This window comes from Odocoileus virginianus, chromosome 16 (genome assembly GCF_023699985.2).
Source record: "Odocoileus virginianus isolate 20LAN1187 ecotype Illinois chromosome 16, Ovbor_1.2, whole genome shotgun sequence".
Lineage (NCBI taxonomy): Eukaryota > Metazoa > Chordata > Mammalia > Artiodactyla > Cervidae > Odocoileus > Odocoileus virginianus.
Window position 1 is genome coordinate 16,578,401 of NC_069689.1, and position 16,410 is coordinate 16,594,810.

Sequence of the window (16,410 nt, forward strand, 5' to 3'; positions counted from 1 at the left end):
TAAACCGAATCCTTAATTCTCTTTTGCTAATTTTCTCTGGAGCAGCAATGCCCAGACTCTGTTCAGCACCTGTCTTCTCATTAAGTCCATGTTCGACCCAGTGGGTCTTTTATTTGCCTGCAGAACTGGCAGTTATAGCCTTACTATGGATTTACATTCCAGTCTGAGCTAGGCTGGTAAGTTGTGGCACTCTCAAGGAAAACCATCTTGCCTCTTTTTGATACCTAAAATAAAATGACAGACTCTGCTGCGTATGCACACACACCTATATATTCTGCTATGTAGTTCCTTGCATATTTACCTGGAAGTAAATGACTCAGTTGTACTTTCGACCACGGCTCTGAGGTTGCTTTATTAACCGTATACAGTTCTATCTTTTGATTTCTGTCATTTGATTATTTTCACAGGGGAAAACAGAAGGGTGGTTCTGGGCATCTGTATGAAAAAGTAGAGCTTGGAAAGACTACTGGCCCCTCTCCGTAACTTTGGGGAATGAACCCCAGTGTTGATATTAGTGGGGTAAATTTATTTTGAAGGAGTAAAGACAGCCTAAATCCCAGTTAGAGTCCATGTGGAGATACTCCAAGAGTATTATTTTGCATTTGAGTCTTTACCTTTTTTTGTAGATACTCTCAGACTGTCGTGCGGTACTGGTTGTCCTGGGACCCTGGTGTGCTGATAAAGTAGCTGGAATGATGGTCAGAGAGCTACAGAAATACATCAAACACGAGCAAGAGGAGCTGCACCGGAAGTTTCTATTGTTTACAGACACTTTCCTAAGGAAAATCCACGCCCTGTGTGAAGAGCACTTCTCACCTGCCTCCCTTGACCTGAAGTTTGTCACTCCTAAGGTAATAAAGCTGCTCGAGATCCTCCGCAAGTACAAACCGTACGAGCGGCAGCAGTTTGAAAGCGTGGAGTGGTATAATAATAGGAACCAGGATAATTACGTGTCCTGGAGCGATTCTGAGGATGACGAGGAAGATGAAGAGATTGAAGAGAAAGAAAAGCCAGAGACAAATTTTCCTTCTCCATTTACCAATATCTTGTGTGGAATTATTTTTGTGGAAAGAAGATACACAGCCGTGGTCTTAAACAGGTAACTCTTCGAGATTAACATTTTTTCCCCCATAGTAGAACAGGCAGCTTTTTGTCTTGTGAAGTGATACATTGTAATAGCTTTAAGGGCTGGGCAGAAGGCTTAGGGGAGAGCCTGTCACTTGGCTCCATCCTCAGAATTCACATGTAAGGCTATCTTGGGATGGCAGCATGTTTCTATATACAATCGCTTGACTGAGATTTTGCTCTTAAAGGATGCTAATCTTTTCTAATCCATCTGAAATCAAGTGCGAGTACAGAAAAATCAAGTTGACATTAAAGTAAACCTTCCTTGTTCGGTATTCAGCTGTTAGATTTAGTTCAGATATTTATTAACCTGTGACTGTGGTGTGTTAGTGGAGAAGGAAATGGCAACCCACTCCAGTATTCTTGCCCGGGCAGTCCCATGGACAGGGGAGCCTGGTGGGCTACAGTCCACAGGGTCGCAAAGAGTCGGACAGGACTGAGCACACACACATGAGTTGGGTGTGATTTTGAGCATTTCACACCACGCTTTCTCCTTCAGGTGATCTTAGGATAAATTTTATCAGGATATTGCTGTGGCCAATTTTTCTGTGTTAGCTTTTTTTCCTTAACAATTGCCTATTCAAGTTTCCACGTTTGCAGTGAAAAGCATGTTTTGACTGGGTTTGAAATTTGAATTGGTTCATAGACTACATATTAAAATTTTCTGAATCAGAAGATAATAAAAACGTTAGGGAAGAATTCAGAGAATACTGGCAAAGGTGGCAGGGAATGCCAATTAGGTTGTAAATTTCCACCCTACCTCCTTCTTCAGTAGAAGTGTATTTTTCCTGAATATAGACCCAACCAAGGAGCTGCACTTCAAATTTGTGTCACATGGTCACTTAATGTATATTTCTTCTGATTTGTGGATGGATGCTGTATTATTTGTAAGGACCAAAAAGAGTCCTTATTTTGTACTTCAAACTACTTGTTTCTCTAAGATCTATTAATTGGCCAAAGTTGATCCCTGAGAACCTTTTCTGCAAGTATTGATCTCTGAGGAGAAATTAAACTTTGTTTCCTGAGGTAATTTGGGGTTTTAAAAAAAAAAAACAACTGCTTCTGACTTGAGAATGTACTTCAGTAACGAGAGATTGGCCTCTGGGGTCGTCATCTGGCGGTTTTCAGTCTGGAAGTTTTCATAGTCGTTGGGCCCGATCCTGATGATGGATACGAAGTAAAATAATTTTAGGTAGTGAATTACATTGAAATCAGAAGTTTAAGGCTGAAAAAGAACTTCATTGACTAATCCAACCCACTTAGTCTTATAAGAAAAAAAAAAAAGAGGAAAGCCTCTGGAGGAAAAGTGACTTGCTCTGAGTTAAATTGCTGGCCAATTGCAGAGACAATTCTAGAATCCTGATATTCTGCCTCCTCGTTTCCACTTCTTTGTATAATCATCATGCCCTTGGGTATCACAGAACACTAAAAACCAGTGCTTTACCGTGGGAAGACTGCCAAGAGGCCGTCCAGGGAGTGCACGACTACTTGGGTTATTTTTTAGAATGGGGGAAAAGCATTTTTGGGGTCAGAAAAGTTTAATGTTGGCACAGTTCTAAGCCGAGTTCTAGACGGACTCCGTGCCCCATCCAGGATGGGTTAAGAATTAAGTACATTTTCTGGGGCTTGGAGAGAAGTGGGGGTTCATTTTCTTCCTTTTCCCTTTTTTCTACATGTGTTTGTAAGTATGGCGATGTGCCAGTTTCCACTGAAGGAATGTTAGCCTGAAAAGGTTTATCAGAAATCAGTGTTACTTCCTGTTGACTTTGAGGATCAGATTAATTGCGATCAACTTTCATAAAATGTGCCTGGAATTTAGTGTTGGATGATGAGTCAGGAGTGGTTTGAGGGTTTACTTTATGGGCAGCTAATTAAATATACAATAGAGGTCTTGTTCCAGTAAGCTTTTTAATAAGCTTAGAAAAACTTCCTGAAATCCAGATTCTTTCCTTCCATCAATTTAATGGGAGGAAAAACCATTCTTCAGCAAACAGTTTCATGGGAGTAGAAGCTATTGTAATACACGGGCAGTTTTCTACTCTCCTAATCAAAAATAAAAAATAGCTACTTCTATATATAATGTTGTATGTGTACAGTCTTGGGTTTATAGTTTTTCTTTTGCCATATATATTTAGGGCTTTATCGTCTGTAATTTACCTTTATATCAGTCAGTTCAGTTGCTCAGTCATGTCTGACTTTGCGACCCTATGGACTGCAGCACACGAGGCTTCTCTGTCCGTCACCAACTCCAGGAGCTTGCTCAAACTCATGTCGATTGATTGCGGTGATGCCATCCAACCATCTCATCCTCTGTCGCCTGCTTCTCCTCCTGCCTTCAATCTTTCCCAGCATCAGGGTCTTTTCCAGGGAGTCAGTTCTTCATATCAGGTGGCCAGAGTATTGGAGTTTCAGCTTCAGCATCAGTCCTTCCAATGAATATTCAGGACTGACTTCCTTTAGGTCTGACAGGTTTGATCTCCTTGCAGTCCAAGGGACTCTCAAGAATCTTTTCTAACACCACAGTTCAAAAGCATCAATTCTTTGGCATTCAGCTTTCTTTATGGTCCAGCTCTCACATCCATTTACATGACTCCTGGAAAAACCACAGCTTTGACTATACAGACCTTGTCGGCAAAGTGATGTCTCTGCTTTTTTAATATGCTGTCTAGGTTGGTCATAGCTTTTCTTCCAAGGAACAAACATCTTTTTAATTTCATGGCTGCAGTCACCATTTGCAGTAATTCTGGAGCCCAAGAAAATAAAGTCTGTCACTGTTTCCTTTTCCCCCCTATCTATTTGCCATGAAGTGATGGGACTGGATGCCATGAGCTTAGTTTTTGAATGTTGAATTTTAAGCCAGCTTTTTCACTCGCCTCTTTCATTTTCATCAAGAGGCTCTTTAGTTCCTCTCTGCTTTCTGCCATAAGGGTGGTATCATCTGTGTATCTGAGGTTATTGATATTTCTCCCTGCAATCTTGATTCAGCTTGTGCTTTATCCAGCCTGGCATTTTGCATGATGCACTCTGCATGTAAGTTAAATAAACAGGGTGACAGTGTACAGCCTTGATGTACTCCTTTCCCAGTTTGGCACCAGTCCATTGTTCATGTCTGGTACCTTTATACAGTTTTAAAATTTCAGAACACTCCATGAGGGAAGAAGATAGATGTTTTCACTCCTATCATAGATGACGAAGATAACAGTTTGTGACTTTCTGAAATAACTCAAGGATCAAGTGGCAGAAAGTGAGTTCCACTCTCCAAGTCTAGAGCTCTTTTCACTGTGTGATTTATTAGTCTTGTGTGACTTTGGCATTGAAGAAACCTGGGTTGATGTCTTCTCTCTGTCCCCCATCCTCTACCCCTTTCTTTTCCCAGTAGCTTTGTCTTTACAGGAAAGTTGCAGGGATGTACTGCGGTTCCCCATACCCATTCTGGGTTTCCCCCATGTCTTATATCAGTAACATCTTACCCTATCAGGGTACATTTTTTGCAACCAAGAAACTAACATTGGTGTATTACTATTAACTAACTTCTAGACTCTAGTGATTTCCCCAGTTTTCCCATTAATGTCTTCTTTTTAATCCAAGGTGTACCAGAGTTCATTTAGTTGTTTTATTTCTCTAATCTCCTTTGGTCTCTTGTGGCGTCTTGTTCTTTCCTTGTTTTTGACAACTTTGATGTGAGGAGGACAGGTCAGATATTTTGTAGACTGCCCCTCAGTTTGAATTTCTCTGATGTTTTTCTCAGGATTAGACTGGGTTTTAGCATTTGAAAGAAGGCAGCAGACATGAGGTGCCCTTCTTGTTGCTTTATCTAAGGGGGATTCGTGGTCTTGACACAGAACATCGTGGGTGATGTTAAACTTCATCACATGATTATGAGTGCACTTGCCAACTTCCTCCACTGGGAAGTTATTATTTTTCTGATTTCTTACTTTATTCTTTGGAAGCAAGTCACCAAAGCTAGTTTATCCTGGGGCGGGAGGAATTCAGCTTCATGCCTGGAGAGGGGCTTCTCTATGTGTGTTACTGAAATTCTTCTGTAAGGAAAACATGTCTCTTTTATCCTATTTATCTGTTTATATTTGTTGACTCATGTTCTTTGATCACTGTGAACTCATGTTTGTGTATTTTATACCTTGGTTATGATCTGATGCTGGGTTAGTTTTTTTATAAGTTAGTCCACCCTGGGCCACTGGGGGCTCTTTGAGGTTAGCGCCTGTGTCCTTTTGACATGCCCCGATCCTCCTGATTTTTGAACCCTGCCTGACTTTCTGGTACGCCAGGGTGTTCCAGGCTTATCCTGTGTTTTTCTTGCTCCAGCCATGGAATCAGCCATTTCTCCGAGGGCTCCTGGTTCTTTTTATCTTCACTCACTTTTTAGGTGTATATTCTGTGCAAGTTATTTCATTTTTTAAAGCCTCAACATCTTCATCTATAAAATAGTGATAATACCTCTCTTTCTTACTGAGTCATTAGTGAGAGACACTGTATACAAAAACCACAGTCTTGCCGCCTGACATTGTACTTGGGGAGGCTGTGTGCACGCACAGTGTGGGCCTGTGCCGGCCACGGTGAGAAAGGTACAGAGATGGAGGGTAAGCACCAACTCTTTTAGGTTTTAGAGTAAATTATGTCTGCTGAATATTATACAGTTGGCCATTAAATTTTAATACTTTTTAAGTTTTCTTAGTTAATTTTCATGGAATTTTACAAAAATACTGTTTTCAGGGGAATTTGAAAACAGGAAAAAAACAATCACTTCTTTGCTAGAGACTGTTTGAGAAGCTCTGTGCTATAGAGAACAGCATTCTTTATCAGACAACTTGCTTGTGAAACAACTCACATAAACTCAGTATAAAATTAAAAGGAACAAAATTCCATCCTAGCAGTTCTGTGGTACTGTGAAATCTCTGGGCAGATAGTGTAGCCCTTATTAATACAAGTGCCCTGACAACAGTAGGCCTCGTTTTGTTTTTCTGGAAGCCCATAGCTTTGTCTGTAGGGATTCCTTAAATTTATCTGATGGAGAAATTTTTCCTTTTTAAACATTGTAAGCATAGGTATGTAAAAGCATTTAATTGCTGCTTACAGGGGACTTTGTTTATTAATGTGCTTCTTGTTTCTTCTGCTGACCGCAGTCCTGACGAGGGTCTCATTAAGGAGAAATAAAAGTGCTCTTCGTGCTTCCAGTTCTCAGCTAGTTGGAAGTCTACCAGATTTATTATTTTAGGCAAATTAAAATACATTCTCTGCCTAATTAGGAGTAACTGGAAATGCATTTTTAAACCTCTGTTTTGTTCAAATTGATGCTTGTTTACATAAACTAAAATTTGGAAGTACATATTATTTCTACAGTAATTGATTTCATATTTTAGATGTTGGGACATGCAATTTGCATGTAACACTGCTTTCTGTTACTGACATCATAAGTTCATAATAACAGATCTTGGAACATATTAAAAAACTTTCTGATTTTGAACATTTTAAGCATTTGAACTGTAGAGCAGACTCTTAAACTAACCTAGGCATGCCAGTGTTTCACTGATTTGGAGGCAGGAAGATATTTTAGATGGCCATTCAAGGTTTCTCCCAGGACTTTGATATTAGTCTGTTTCATGTACTTATTAGAAAAAAAAAAAGAATGGTTTGACTTAAAAATGCAATTTTCTATTAGGAATTTGTGCTATGTTGTATGACTTCAGAGGAACCATATGGGATCACTTAGGTCAGGTGTGGAACCATTTATCCTGTGTGCTGAGTTTTCCAATGTGGATATTTCCAAAATAGCTGTAATGGCAACACTAACTGTTAACCTTCTGCACCCATGTAACGTGAGCCTGTCCTGTTGCTCTTTTTCATTTTGTAGCCAAGGGCCCGCTTTCAGGGACAAGCTTTCTGGGTTGATAGAGGGGAGCAGGCAGGAAGGGGGACGAGCTCAAGAGCCTTTTCTCTTTCCTGCTGGGATGGGAGGGGAGTTATCTCAGCCTTGCAGGGAGGCGAGCTCTCTTAGCCTTGCAGGGCCGAAGCTCAGTGGCCTTTCATGCAGAACTGTGGTCAGTGGCTGGCCGCAGGGCCATGAAGTGCTGGGAATGGAGATGCTTATCAGTGGATGGAGGCTTTCCTTGCCCTGGAGCCCTCCTTCCAGGGGGACAGGGCACTGGGGTAAACCGAACAGAAATAACACGCTTCTTCCTTTGCATGCGCAGCTAGGACTTACTACATGGAGAGAGAGGAGAATGAAGTTTCCCTTGGGGTGTTTGGTACTTAACTCTCCGTAAGCTTGGTCATAGAGACAGGGGCATGACCACTGCGGCAGGTTGTGTGTGCGCTTAGGGAACAGTGTTTCAGAGAGAGAGTGTGTGTGGCTTTTTCATTATAAATCTTGGCCTAAAGCCAGAACAGATGAAGAGTCCTTGTTTCTCTCTGCCTAGCGCTGTCACTTCCCAGGCCACATTTCTGTGAAGCTCATTACTGCCAAATTAGAAAGTCTGAGGGACTGTGACCATTTCGTTCATCCGTGTCGTGTAAATCAACCCTGTCTTTGGTGTTCTAAGCTTTCGGTGTACAGATCGACACAGAGAAGAGTGACGGTGATTTCTTTTTAAGCTATTTGGGGGAAGAAAAAATACCAAGGCTATTTTGTTAGGTATGTTGGCAAAAAAAAAACACCTGTATTTCCATTTTCAGAGAGACCTTACAAACAAAAGTTTAAATTTTTTCCTCTCAGCAATGCTTAACTTCCAAATGTGTGTAATTTTCTTAGATTGATAAAGGAAGCTGGCAAACAAGATCCAGAGCTGGCTTACATCAGCAGCAATTTTATAACTGGACATGGCATTGGAAAGAATCAGCCTCGGAACAAACAGATGGAAGCGGAATTCAGAAAACAGGAAGAGGTAAGCTAAGTGAAAATAGTTTTACAGTAACAGTTTTCAGAACATATATATATAAACACTGCCCGTAGGAACCCCATCTCTTTATAGTTCCTCTGCATGTTTTTGGTGATATAGAGTCCTCATAAACAGAGACTCACCGTTTCCCTTGAGGTAGCTGAACAATGATTCTCATGTGTAGAATTAGAATACTTGTCTGGTAAATCAATTCTGTGTCTTAATTGCCATCAGCCATTTTATTTTCCTTTATGGGGCGGAGGACACACAGCTACGTTTCATAGACGAAGACAGCTCGTGTAAATATAACCCTTGCTGACTTGTTACGATTCTGAAGCAACAAATTGAAATTTTTTTCCTAGGACGTGTTTTTTTTTTTTTTTTTTCCCCATGGTGATATTTATTTATTTATTTTTTGAAGTTTTTTTTTTTTTCTTTCTTTATTTTTTTTTCCCATTTATTTTTATTAGTTGGAGGCTAATTACTTTACATCGTTACAGTAGTTTTTGTCATACATTGAAATGAATTAGCCATGGAGTTACATGTATTCCCCATCCCAGTCCCCCCTCCCACCTCCCTCTCTACCGGATCCCTCTGGGTCTTCCCAGGCCACCAGGAAAGAGACTCAGATGTATAGAACAGATTTGTGAACAGATTTGTGGACTCTGGGAGAAGGCGAGGGTGGGATGTTTCAAGAGAACAGCATTGAAACATGTATATTATCTAGGGTGAAACAGATCACCAGCCCAGGTTGGGTGCATGAGACAAGTGCTCGGGCCTGGTGGCCTGGGAAGACCTAGGACGTGTTTTGTTTGCTATTGAAAGTCCTACCTTGGTTTACTATTTTAAAAACAGCAATATATTTTAAAGATTTTTGGTTTAATTTTTTTTCATGCTTTTTATTCAAGATTCGATATAGGAAATAGCACTGTAAAGATGATAAAACCTAACATAGTGTTCCTGGCTTGCAAATAAAAACTTTTTAGGTAAAATTTGTTGTTTAAGTTAAAAGTAGCAGAATAATTCATGTTGAAGTCATTTTTCTTTGATAATACTCCAAGTTTGGGGAATTCAGTAGCCAGAGTCTTGACAGATCAGTCTAAAACCCAACTTAATTTCTTATTTAACTTACGCTGAATTGGGAAATGATGTTATCTGAAATCTAGCATGAAAAAAATTTTTCACTTAAAAAAGTCATTTCTGATCCCTTAAATTAAGTATGTCCCAAGATGTCAGAAAATAAATGATGCTTTGCTTGTAGTTTTTAATTCCAAGTGATTTAGGGATTTTAGTGATGGAGTTTTGACATCTTTGGAGGGATGTTGGCATAGGCTCACAGACACAGGTCCCATAGGGAGGCTCAGAATATCAACAGGATTTCAGAAGTGAATTCGTTTGGTCACTCCGGTGGTTATTAAAGAAGCCAGTGTCTTTAGCCGGAAGACTATGACTTGTCCATGGGTGCTTCTCTAAAGTAGAAAGGCACTTTGATTTTTTTCAAGTTATGTTCAGCTGAAAATGTCTTTAAATCAGAGTTTCTTTGCCCAAATGTTCATGGCATCTCGAGTTTTGTGTGATACTGTCATTGTTTTTAGCCTGGCCTGGATTAAGAGTGCTCAGAATATTGTCACAAATTACACTTGACCCTTAATTTTATTATGCTCTTTTCTTTGGAAAGTTTTTTAGAATTCCTTTTCTTGGTGGATTTTTTCCAGGTACTTAGGAAATTTCGAGCGCATGAAACCAACCTGCTCATTGCAACAAGTATTGTGGAAGAGGGTGTTGACATACCGAAATGCAACTTGGTGGTTCGTTTCGATCTGCCCACGGAGTATCGATCCTACGTTCAGTCTAAGGGAAGAGCTAGGGCACCCATCTCTAATTATGTGATGTTAGCAGATACGGATAAAATAAAGGGTTTTGAAGAAGACCTTAAAACATACAAAGCTATTGAAAAGGTAAGAGTCACATGTTATCTGCAAGTTGCTCCTGTGCATACAGAAATAATAAAAACAGTTGCATCTTCAGAGACTAGTCTCAACAGAGGTGTGCAGTGGGTACATTATTAGACAGTTGAGAGTAATTGCACAGAGCTAGCAGTATTTCACAATAAAATCGCAGTGAAAATGGTCATATAGGTTATTGGGGAAGATTAGGAAGTACACTGTTCATGTGGATGGTGTCGTCCTAGTTGACTGAGTGGTGGAGTGGTTTGAGAGTGATGTCACATCCCAGGTACTCATGTAAGACTGGCGATCACTTGCGTGCTGGTAGGTAGGTGTAGTTCAGTGTCTTGTTCCCTGTATGGGAACATCTTCATGTGACTGGAGCTGGGAAGGATGCAGTGGGGAAAATTGTCTGAAGCATGTAGCTATGGAGTATTGAGGTATGTGTTTAGGAGAGAGAAATGTTTCATGTCAAGGGAGCTTTTCCGTAGGTTCAGAGGCAGACAGCTAGTGGCAGGAAAGGCATTTGTTCTCATAAATTCTGTTCTAAAACTGTTCAGATCTTGCGAAACAAATGTTCCAAGTCAGTTGATACCGGGGAGGCCGACACGGAGCCCGTGGTGGATGACGACGATATTTTCCCACCATATGTGCTGAGGTCTGAGGACGGTCCCCGCGTCACAATCAACACGGCCATTGGGCACGTCAACAGGTACGGCCACAGGCCACGTGGTAGCAAACCAGTGAGAATCGTGAGATTTCGTCTAAATCTGTAAGTAATGTGTTGTTCACCATCTGCAAGCAATAACCAATTTCTCCATTTATGGCCTGTGATGCCTCAGTGACAGAAAAAGAAGTTGCTTTTTTCTGTTCATTGTTTTTTTTTGTCAGAATGCAAAACTGGTATCATGCAGAAATAAATGTTTCCCTTCTAATTGGCAAGCCTGACCTAATGAATCCATACATATTTTAATTGCTTTGAAATTAATTTTGCAATGCTCACTGTTCTTTTCTAAATCTTGAAACTTGTTTTGTGTCGTGTTGGCAGCCATTGAATTTTCCTTTAGCAGGAATGGAAGACTTGAAATTTTTTTTTTTTAAGTACATGCTGTTTTATCAATACTTTGTCTTGATTTGGTGATAACATTTTTAAGAACTAAGGAAAGCAGATGCATAGCTAGATTATGTATCAGGATAGATTTCATGCAGAGGCAAAATAGGAGCAGAAAATGTAAGCGTTTCTTTTTAACTTTTTATTTGGGAACAGTTTTAAACTTTAAAAAATTACAAGAACACTGCAAAGAACACCCAGAGAAGACCCATTCAGGTTTCCCAAGAACATTGTCTGGAGGGAAAGGGTCCAGCCCAGGGCTGTGCTCGTTTTCCTCATCTGTCTGGCTTGCTTCACCCTGGCACCTTTCTTCAGTCCTTCTTGGACTTGAAGACCTTGAACGTTTAGAAGATGGCAGGCCAATCATTGTGTCGTCTCCCTCTCAATTTGGGTTTATTTGGTATTTTCTCATGATGGGACCCCGGTTATATGTTTTTGGCCAGCACGTCACTGAAGTGATGCTGGATTCCTTACATTCTAACTGGGTCACTTAGTGTTGATTTGTCCTCTGATGATGGTGGTGACTTTCGTCACTTTCGTAAGGTCTGCCAGCTTTCTCTGCTGTAAAATTTCCTTTTTCCTTTTTATAATTCTTGAGTATTTCATGGGGAGATATTTTGCGATTATATAAAATTTATCCCTCTCCTCAGTTTTCACCCATTGATATTTCTTGCCTGGATTGATTATTTCTGTGATGTTTTCCAAATGGGGATTTTCTGACTCCCTAATTCTTTCAGCATTTATTAGTTGCCATTTTACTATGAGAAAGAGCTTTCTCTTTTCTCTGTTTATTTGTTCCTTTTATTTTTTCTTATCCAGTGTGAACTAATGGACTCCTGTTTTGCTCATTTTTAGTCTTTTACTCTCATTTCTTATTTTGAGGTGAAAATTGTGTGAAATTTGGCTGGTGAGGACCCCTTCGGTGTAACTTCAGTGTCTTTTTAACATGTCACCATTATTCTCTGGACATTTATGTATTTTATGGCACACAAGATGTTCTAGACTCACAGTTTCCCTGCCCCAGGCTAGATGTTGGCTATTTCTCCAAAAGGTCCTGGCTCCTGTTAGTGGAGAATGAGTTGTGTTTAGAAACCAAGGTGTGTTCGTTGCCTCTAGAGTATTATTGCTACCAGGCTGTTCAGCAAGTGGAGCTGGAAAATACATTCATGCCTTTTCACACGCGTTATGTCTGTACCTGACTACCTGTGGTTAGCTCCAGTTTTCCTATGACACCAGACGGTTTGTTCTTGCTGTCCTCTTTTTGTCCCTGGCTGGCTTTTTTGATAGTGAGAAATCTGATTCCCATTGTCCTCAGATTAATTCCTGTTCAGGTTCCCCGTATGGAGAGTCTCCCTCCCCCAGGGGGCTGCCACCGTGTGGAGGCGCCCTCGCTGCAAGGGTCCTGGCCTCGCAGTGTTGCGGCCCGTCTGTGGCCTCATTGTTTGCATCCCGTTCCCCGCCAGGCTGGCTTCCTGTCCCAGCACCCGCCCTGCTCGGGCTAAGCTCCCTCAGAGCCGGCTTCCTGCCCCGTCCCTTGTGCTGCTGTGGGGCGGCCCGGTTGTCCTCCTGCCCTCCTTGGATGAGCACCGGCCCACCCCTGACGCCTGCCTCGCACTGGCCCCCGTAATCTGTTGGCGATCCTAAGGAGCAAACGCTGGCAGTTTGTTCCCTTCATGGCTTCTGAACAGTACTTTCCGCACTGTCCAGGCGTAGCACTAGACAGACACAGCTGTTGACACTCAAGCATCAATTTTAATAGAAATTAAAAGTTAAAAGTTTAGTTCCTTAGCTGCCCTTGCCGCAGTTCGAGAGCTCAGTGGCTTCCCTGTTGGACAGCACAGATACGGAATGTCATCTCGGAGTTTGTATTATATATGTATATATATAAACGTGCTAGTCCGTCTTATTGAAAGTTTAAAGCAGTGATGCTGAAACCACACATATAAATACCTATCCAGTAGAGGGGAAGAGGAACATAAAAAATCAAATGTGAATATCAGATTTTTTCTCAGTTGTAGACTCAGCATCACCATTTCTTTTTTCTCCCCCCCCCCCCCACAGATACTGTGCTAGATTACCAAGTGATCCGTTTACTCATCTGGCTCCTAAATGTAGAACCCGAGAGTTGCCTGATGGTACATTTTATTCAACTCTTTATCTGCCAATTAACTCACCTCTTCGAGCTTCCATTGTTGTAAGTTTAGAAAAAGAAATGATTGTGCCTTAAAGTTAATGTCGTTAACAGATTTGTTTTCAGCTTCTCTAAGGCTCTGCGAGTTATAGGTAAATTTGGCTTTAAATCTACTTTAAAAAGTACATTTAGAAATCTCTTTTGTAGTCAACTACATGTTCGAGTCTTCAATAGACTATATATATGTAATTTGTAGACTCTCTGAATTAGGCTAGAAGACCTCTGAAGATTCCTTTAAAATCTTACTACTCTAAACATTTCTGTCAGTATCATTCAGTTGTGGCTTTAGATCCTTACAGTGACACAGAATTCATTAAATATAGTTGGGCTGTTCTAGTTATTTTGTTGTTGATTGGAAAATATACCTTTATACAATTGCTGTCCTTGGTCTCAATGCTGATACACTAAATTCTTACTGAAATTTAAATTCATCAAGATTGTAGCTCTTAATGATAACTGGTGTAGGTTTTACTGGGCAGGATTTTTAAAGATGGCTTTTCAAATATAGACAATAGGATTTTTTTAAACTGGCTGATGTTTTTCACAGTTAAGAACTTTGGTAAATTTCAGCTTTAAGGATATCAGGGCAGAGGTTTCATCTGTGTTTTATGTGCCAACAATACTCCAGCTCCATGCATATACTGTGGACATGTTTTTTTGGTTACTTCCAGGGTCCCCCAATGAGCTGCATTCGATTGGCTGAAAGAGTCGTGGCTCTCATTTGCTGTGAAAAACTGCACAAAATTGGTAAGAGTGTGTGAAAAGCACATGTAGATAAAAATAAAGTTAAAAACATTGTAAAACAAAAGCACCTCAAGGGCTTTATGGGTCTCCAGGGTTTTGCAGGCTGTGAACGCGTTGATATTGGTGTGCTTCGGGGAGGATAGATGTAAGTGTGATGTAACTTGAAGACCCTGTAAGATGGAGGCGTTCTGTTTTTCACAGCTGAGCAGCTGTGATTTATTTGCTCTCATTTCTAACTCCTTTTAAATATATAAATGTAATAATGTCTTCTGACTGTTGAATCGTGAACATTTATGTTTTGTGTTTTAATGTATCGGTTTCTCAAATTAGTCTATATTTGTGTACAAATGAAAGCTTTTTTAAAAATGAATCGTGAACATTTGTGTTTTAATGTATCGGTTTCTCAAATTAGTCTATATTTGTGTACAAATGAAAGACTTGTCTTCCAGTGGCATTCGTAAAGGGATGATCTGATAATGTTTTCCTGTTTGCACATTTTTATTTTTGAGTCTTAAAACAGAATTTATAGTCCTCATCATACTGGATATATGAATGTCACAATAGACTTTGCCTTCAGTTATCACATCTGATTACTTTTCTGTTGCTAAAAGCACAGACGCTTTAGTTTTCGTGATTTGTCCAGTTGTTTCCTAAGGCAGAGCTGCCCTGGATGACCCACTGATTAATTAGGCAAAATAAGGATTGAGTGTTTTATTACAAAATCATGTTCCTTCTCTTTACATTTCTTAGGTGAACTGGATGACCATTTGATGCCAGTTGGGAAGGAGACTGTTAAATACGAGGAAGAGCTGGATTTACACGATGAAGAAGAGACCAGTGTTCCAGGAAGACCAGGCTCCACGAAACGAAGACAGTGCTACCCGAAAGCAGTTAGTATTGGTTAGAGCCAAATACGAATCTAGCCTTTCTGACTTTCTGTTGCTTGTTGTACCAGGCCCCGATTCCTTTGCGTGGCTTCCCAAACACGTGTAATTCAGCCCACCCCGTGGGTCTCAGCGTGTTCCCCTGCCTCGTTCACAGCTCCTCTGACAGCAGCCCCTTCACTGTCACGTGTACATGTGCTCTTTCTCCCTGCAGACATCGCTGTTTGTTTTTTTTGTCAAAAGGACTCTTGTGTTTATTTATCACATTCTATCCATAATGAATTAATGTCATTTAAACAGATGTTCTTTGTTTCATCCACTTTAGTGGCCAGGTCCTCGCTCTGCCTTACACTGCGGCCTGAGACCTCGAGGGTGTGTGTGATAAAACAGGCACGTGCCCGTTCAGGGTGAGGGGCGCGCGGCAGGTGTCAGCCCGGTGACTTGTCAGGAGTCAGGGTGTGGCCTGACGAGTCACAGTCAGCTTTTCCAGCATGTCATGTCTAGATGGATCTGTGGCTGTAACCATACGGGGCTGGAGTACTTATTTACAAAATATTAGTCAATATTTTTACCTTATTTTTAAACCCCCAAACTAAAGCAGAAATTTGCTATATACTTAGATGTTAGCTTAAATATGATTCTTTTTATTTATTTTTTGCAGTTTTATTGGGTTTTTACTTTTTTTAAAAAGTTTGCCCCTAGCTAAGCATTTTCAAGATTCAAAATCATGTCACTTTTGCAAAAATCAGGAATTAAGTTATCCGATTTTCTGAACTGCTTATTTTCTCATATCCAGTTTTCCTATTCTGACATTACCCTCAAGGTTCTTGGGCTAGTTTCCTGTGACAAATGTTACCACTGATAAGTGTTCTGAGAAGCACAGTACTGCTTTATGTCCTGTGTGATTAATAGGTGCGTTCTGCACTGTCTGATACTCTAGTAACTGTATCTCTTAGCTGGCGTTTCTGCACCTTGTAACTATAGATGTAATTATTTATATTATTGAGCCTTGGAAACTGTAAGACTATTGGATGGGGTTAAATGAATACTGGAAGTTTAGAAACTTAGTTTAGTTTAAGTCATAGTTTACGCCTTTAATCAGACAGCCATTAAAAATAGTACTGACTTGTATTGACCCTGAAAGATATTCTCATTGCAGTAACCAGAGGTAAAAATCGATAATACGGTCTTTGTTTTGTGGTTCCATTTGTGATGAAAAATACGTATCTGTATATATTTATGTGCGTTTATTCTGGAATGTATACATTTATTCCAGAAAAGTCTGGGAGATGATATGGTATGTTACTAAAGGTTATCTGTGAGTTTCAGGATTATGTAGGATTTTTAAAAACTTGGCTACTTTTATTTTCTGATATTCAACAGTGAGTAAAGACTAAGAAACCTAGGGAAGAAAAGAGTTTGTTCTCTAGTCAAAAGAAATAGATCAAATAAAATGTTGCTGTTTAGTTGCTAAGTTGTGTTCCAACTCTTTTGCAACCCATGGACTTTAACCCAC

The 16,410-nt window shown here is 40.3% G+C and overlaps 1 protein-coding gene across 5 annotated transcripts in view; it reads left to right on the top strand.

Annotated features, from left to right (window-relative positions):
* Nucleotides 1-16,410, top strand: part of DICER1 (dicer 1, ribonuclease III) — a 72,333-nt gene that overhangs the window by 33,031 nt on the left and 22,892 nt on the right. For 4 of the 5 annotated variants that reach the window (XM_020899141.2, XM_020899140.2, XM_020899139.2 and 1 more), the window contains 7 exons: nucleotides 627-1,099; nucleotides 7,892-8,024; nucleotides 9,734-9,976; nucleotides 10,525-10,676; nucleotides 13,137-13,269; nucleotides 13,938-14,013; nucleotides 14,761-14,900. In XM_020899141.2, coding sequence (XP_020754800.1) covers nucleotides 627-1,099; nucleotides 7,892-8,024; nucleotides 9,734-9,976; nucleotides 10,525-10,676; nucleotides 13,137-13,269; nucleotides 13,938-14,013; nucleotides 14,761-14,900 — 1,350 coding nt within the window. Of the gene's footprint in view, nucleotides 1-626; nucleotides 1,100-7,891; nucleotides 8,025-9,733; nucleotides 9,977-10,524; nucleotides 10,677-13,136; nucleotides 13,270-13,937; nucleotides 14,014-14,760; nucleotides 14,911-16,410 lie in introns of all 5 variants that reach the window. The other variant, XM_070477890.1, reaches the window with a different exon arrangement.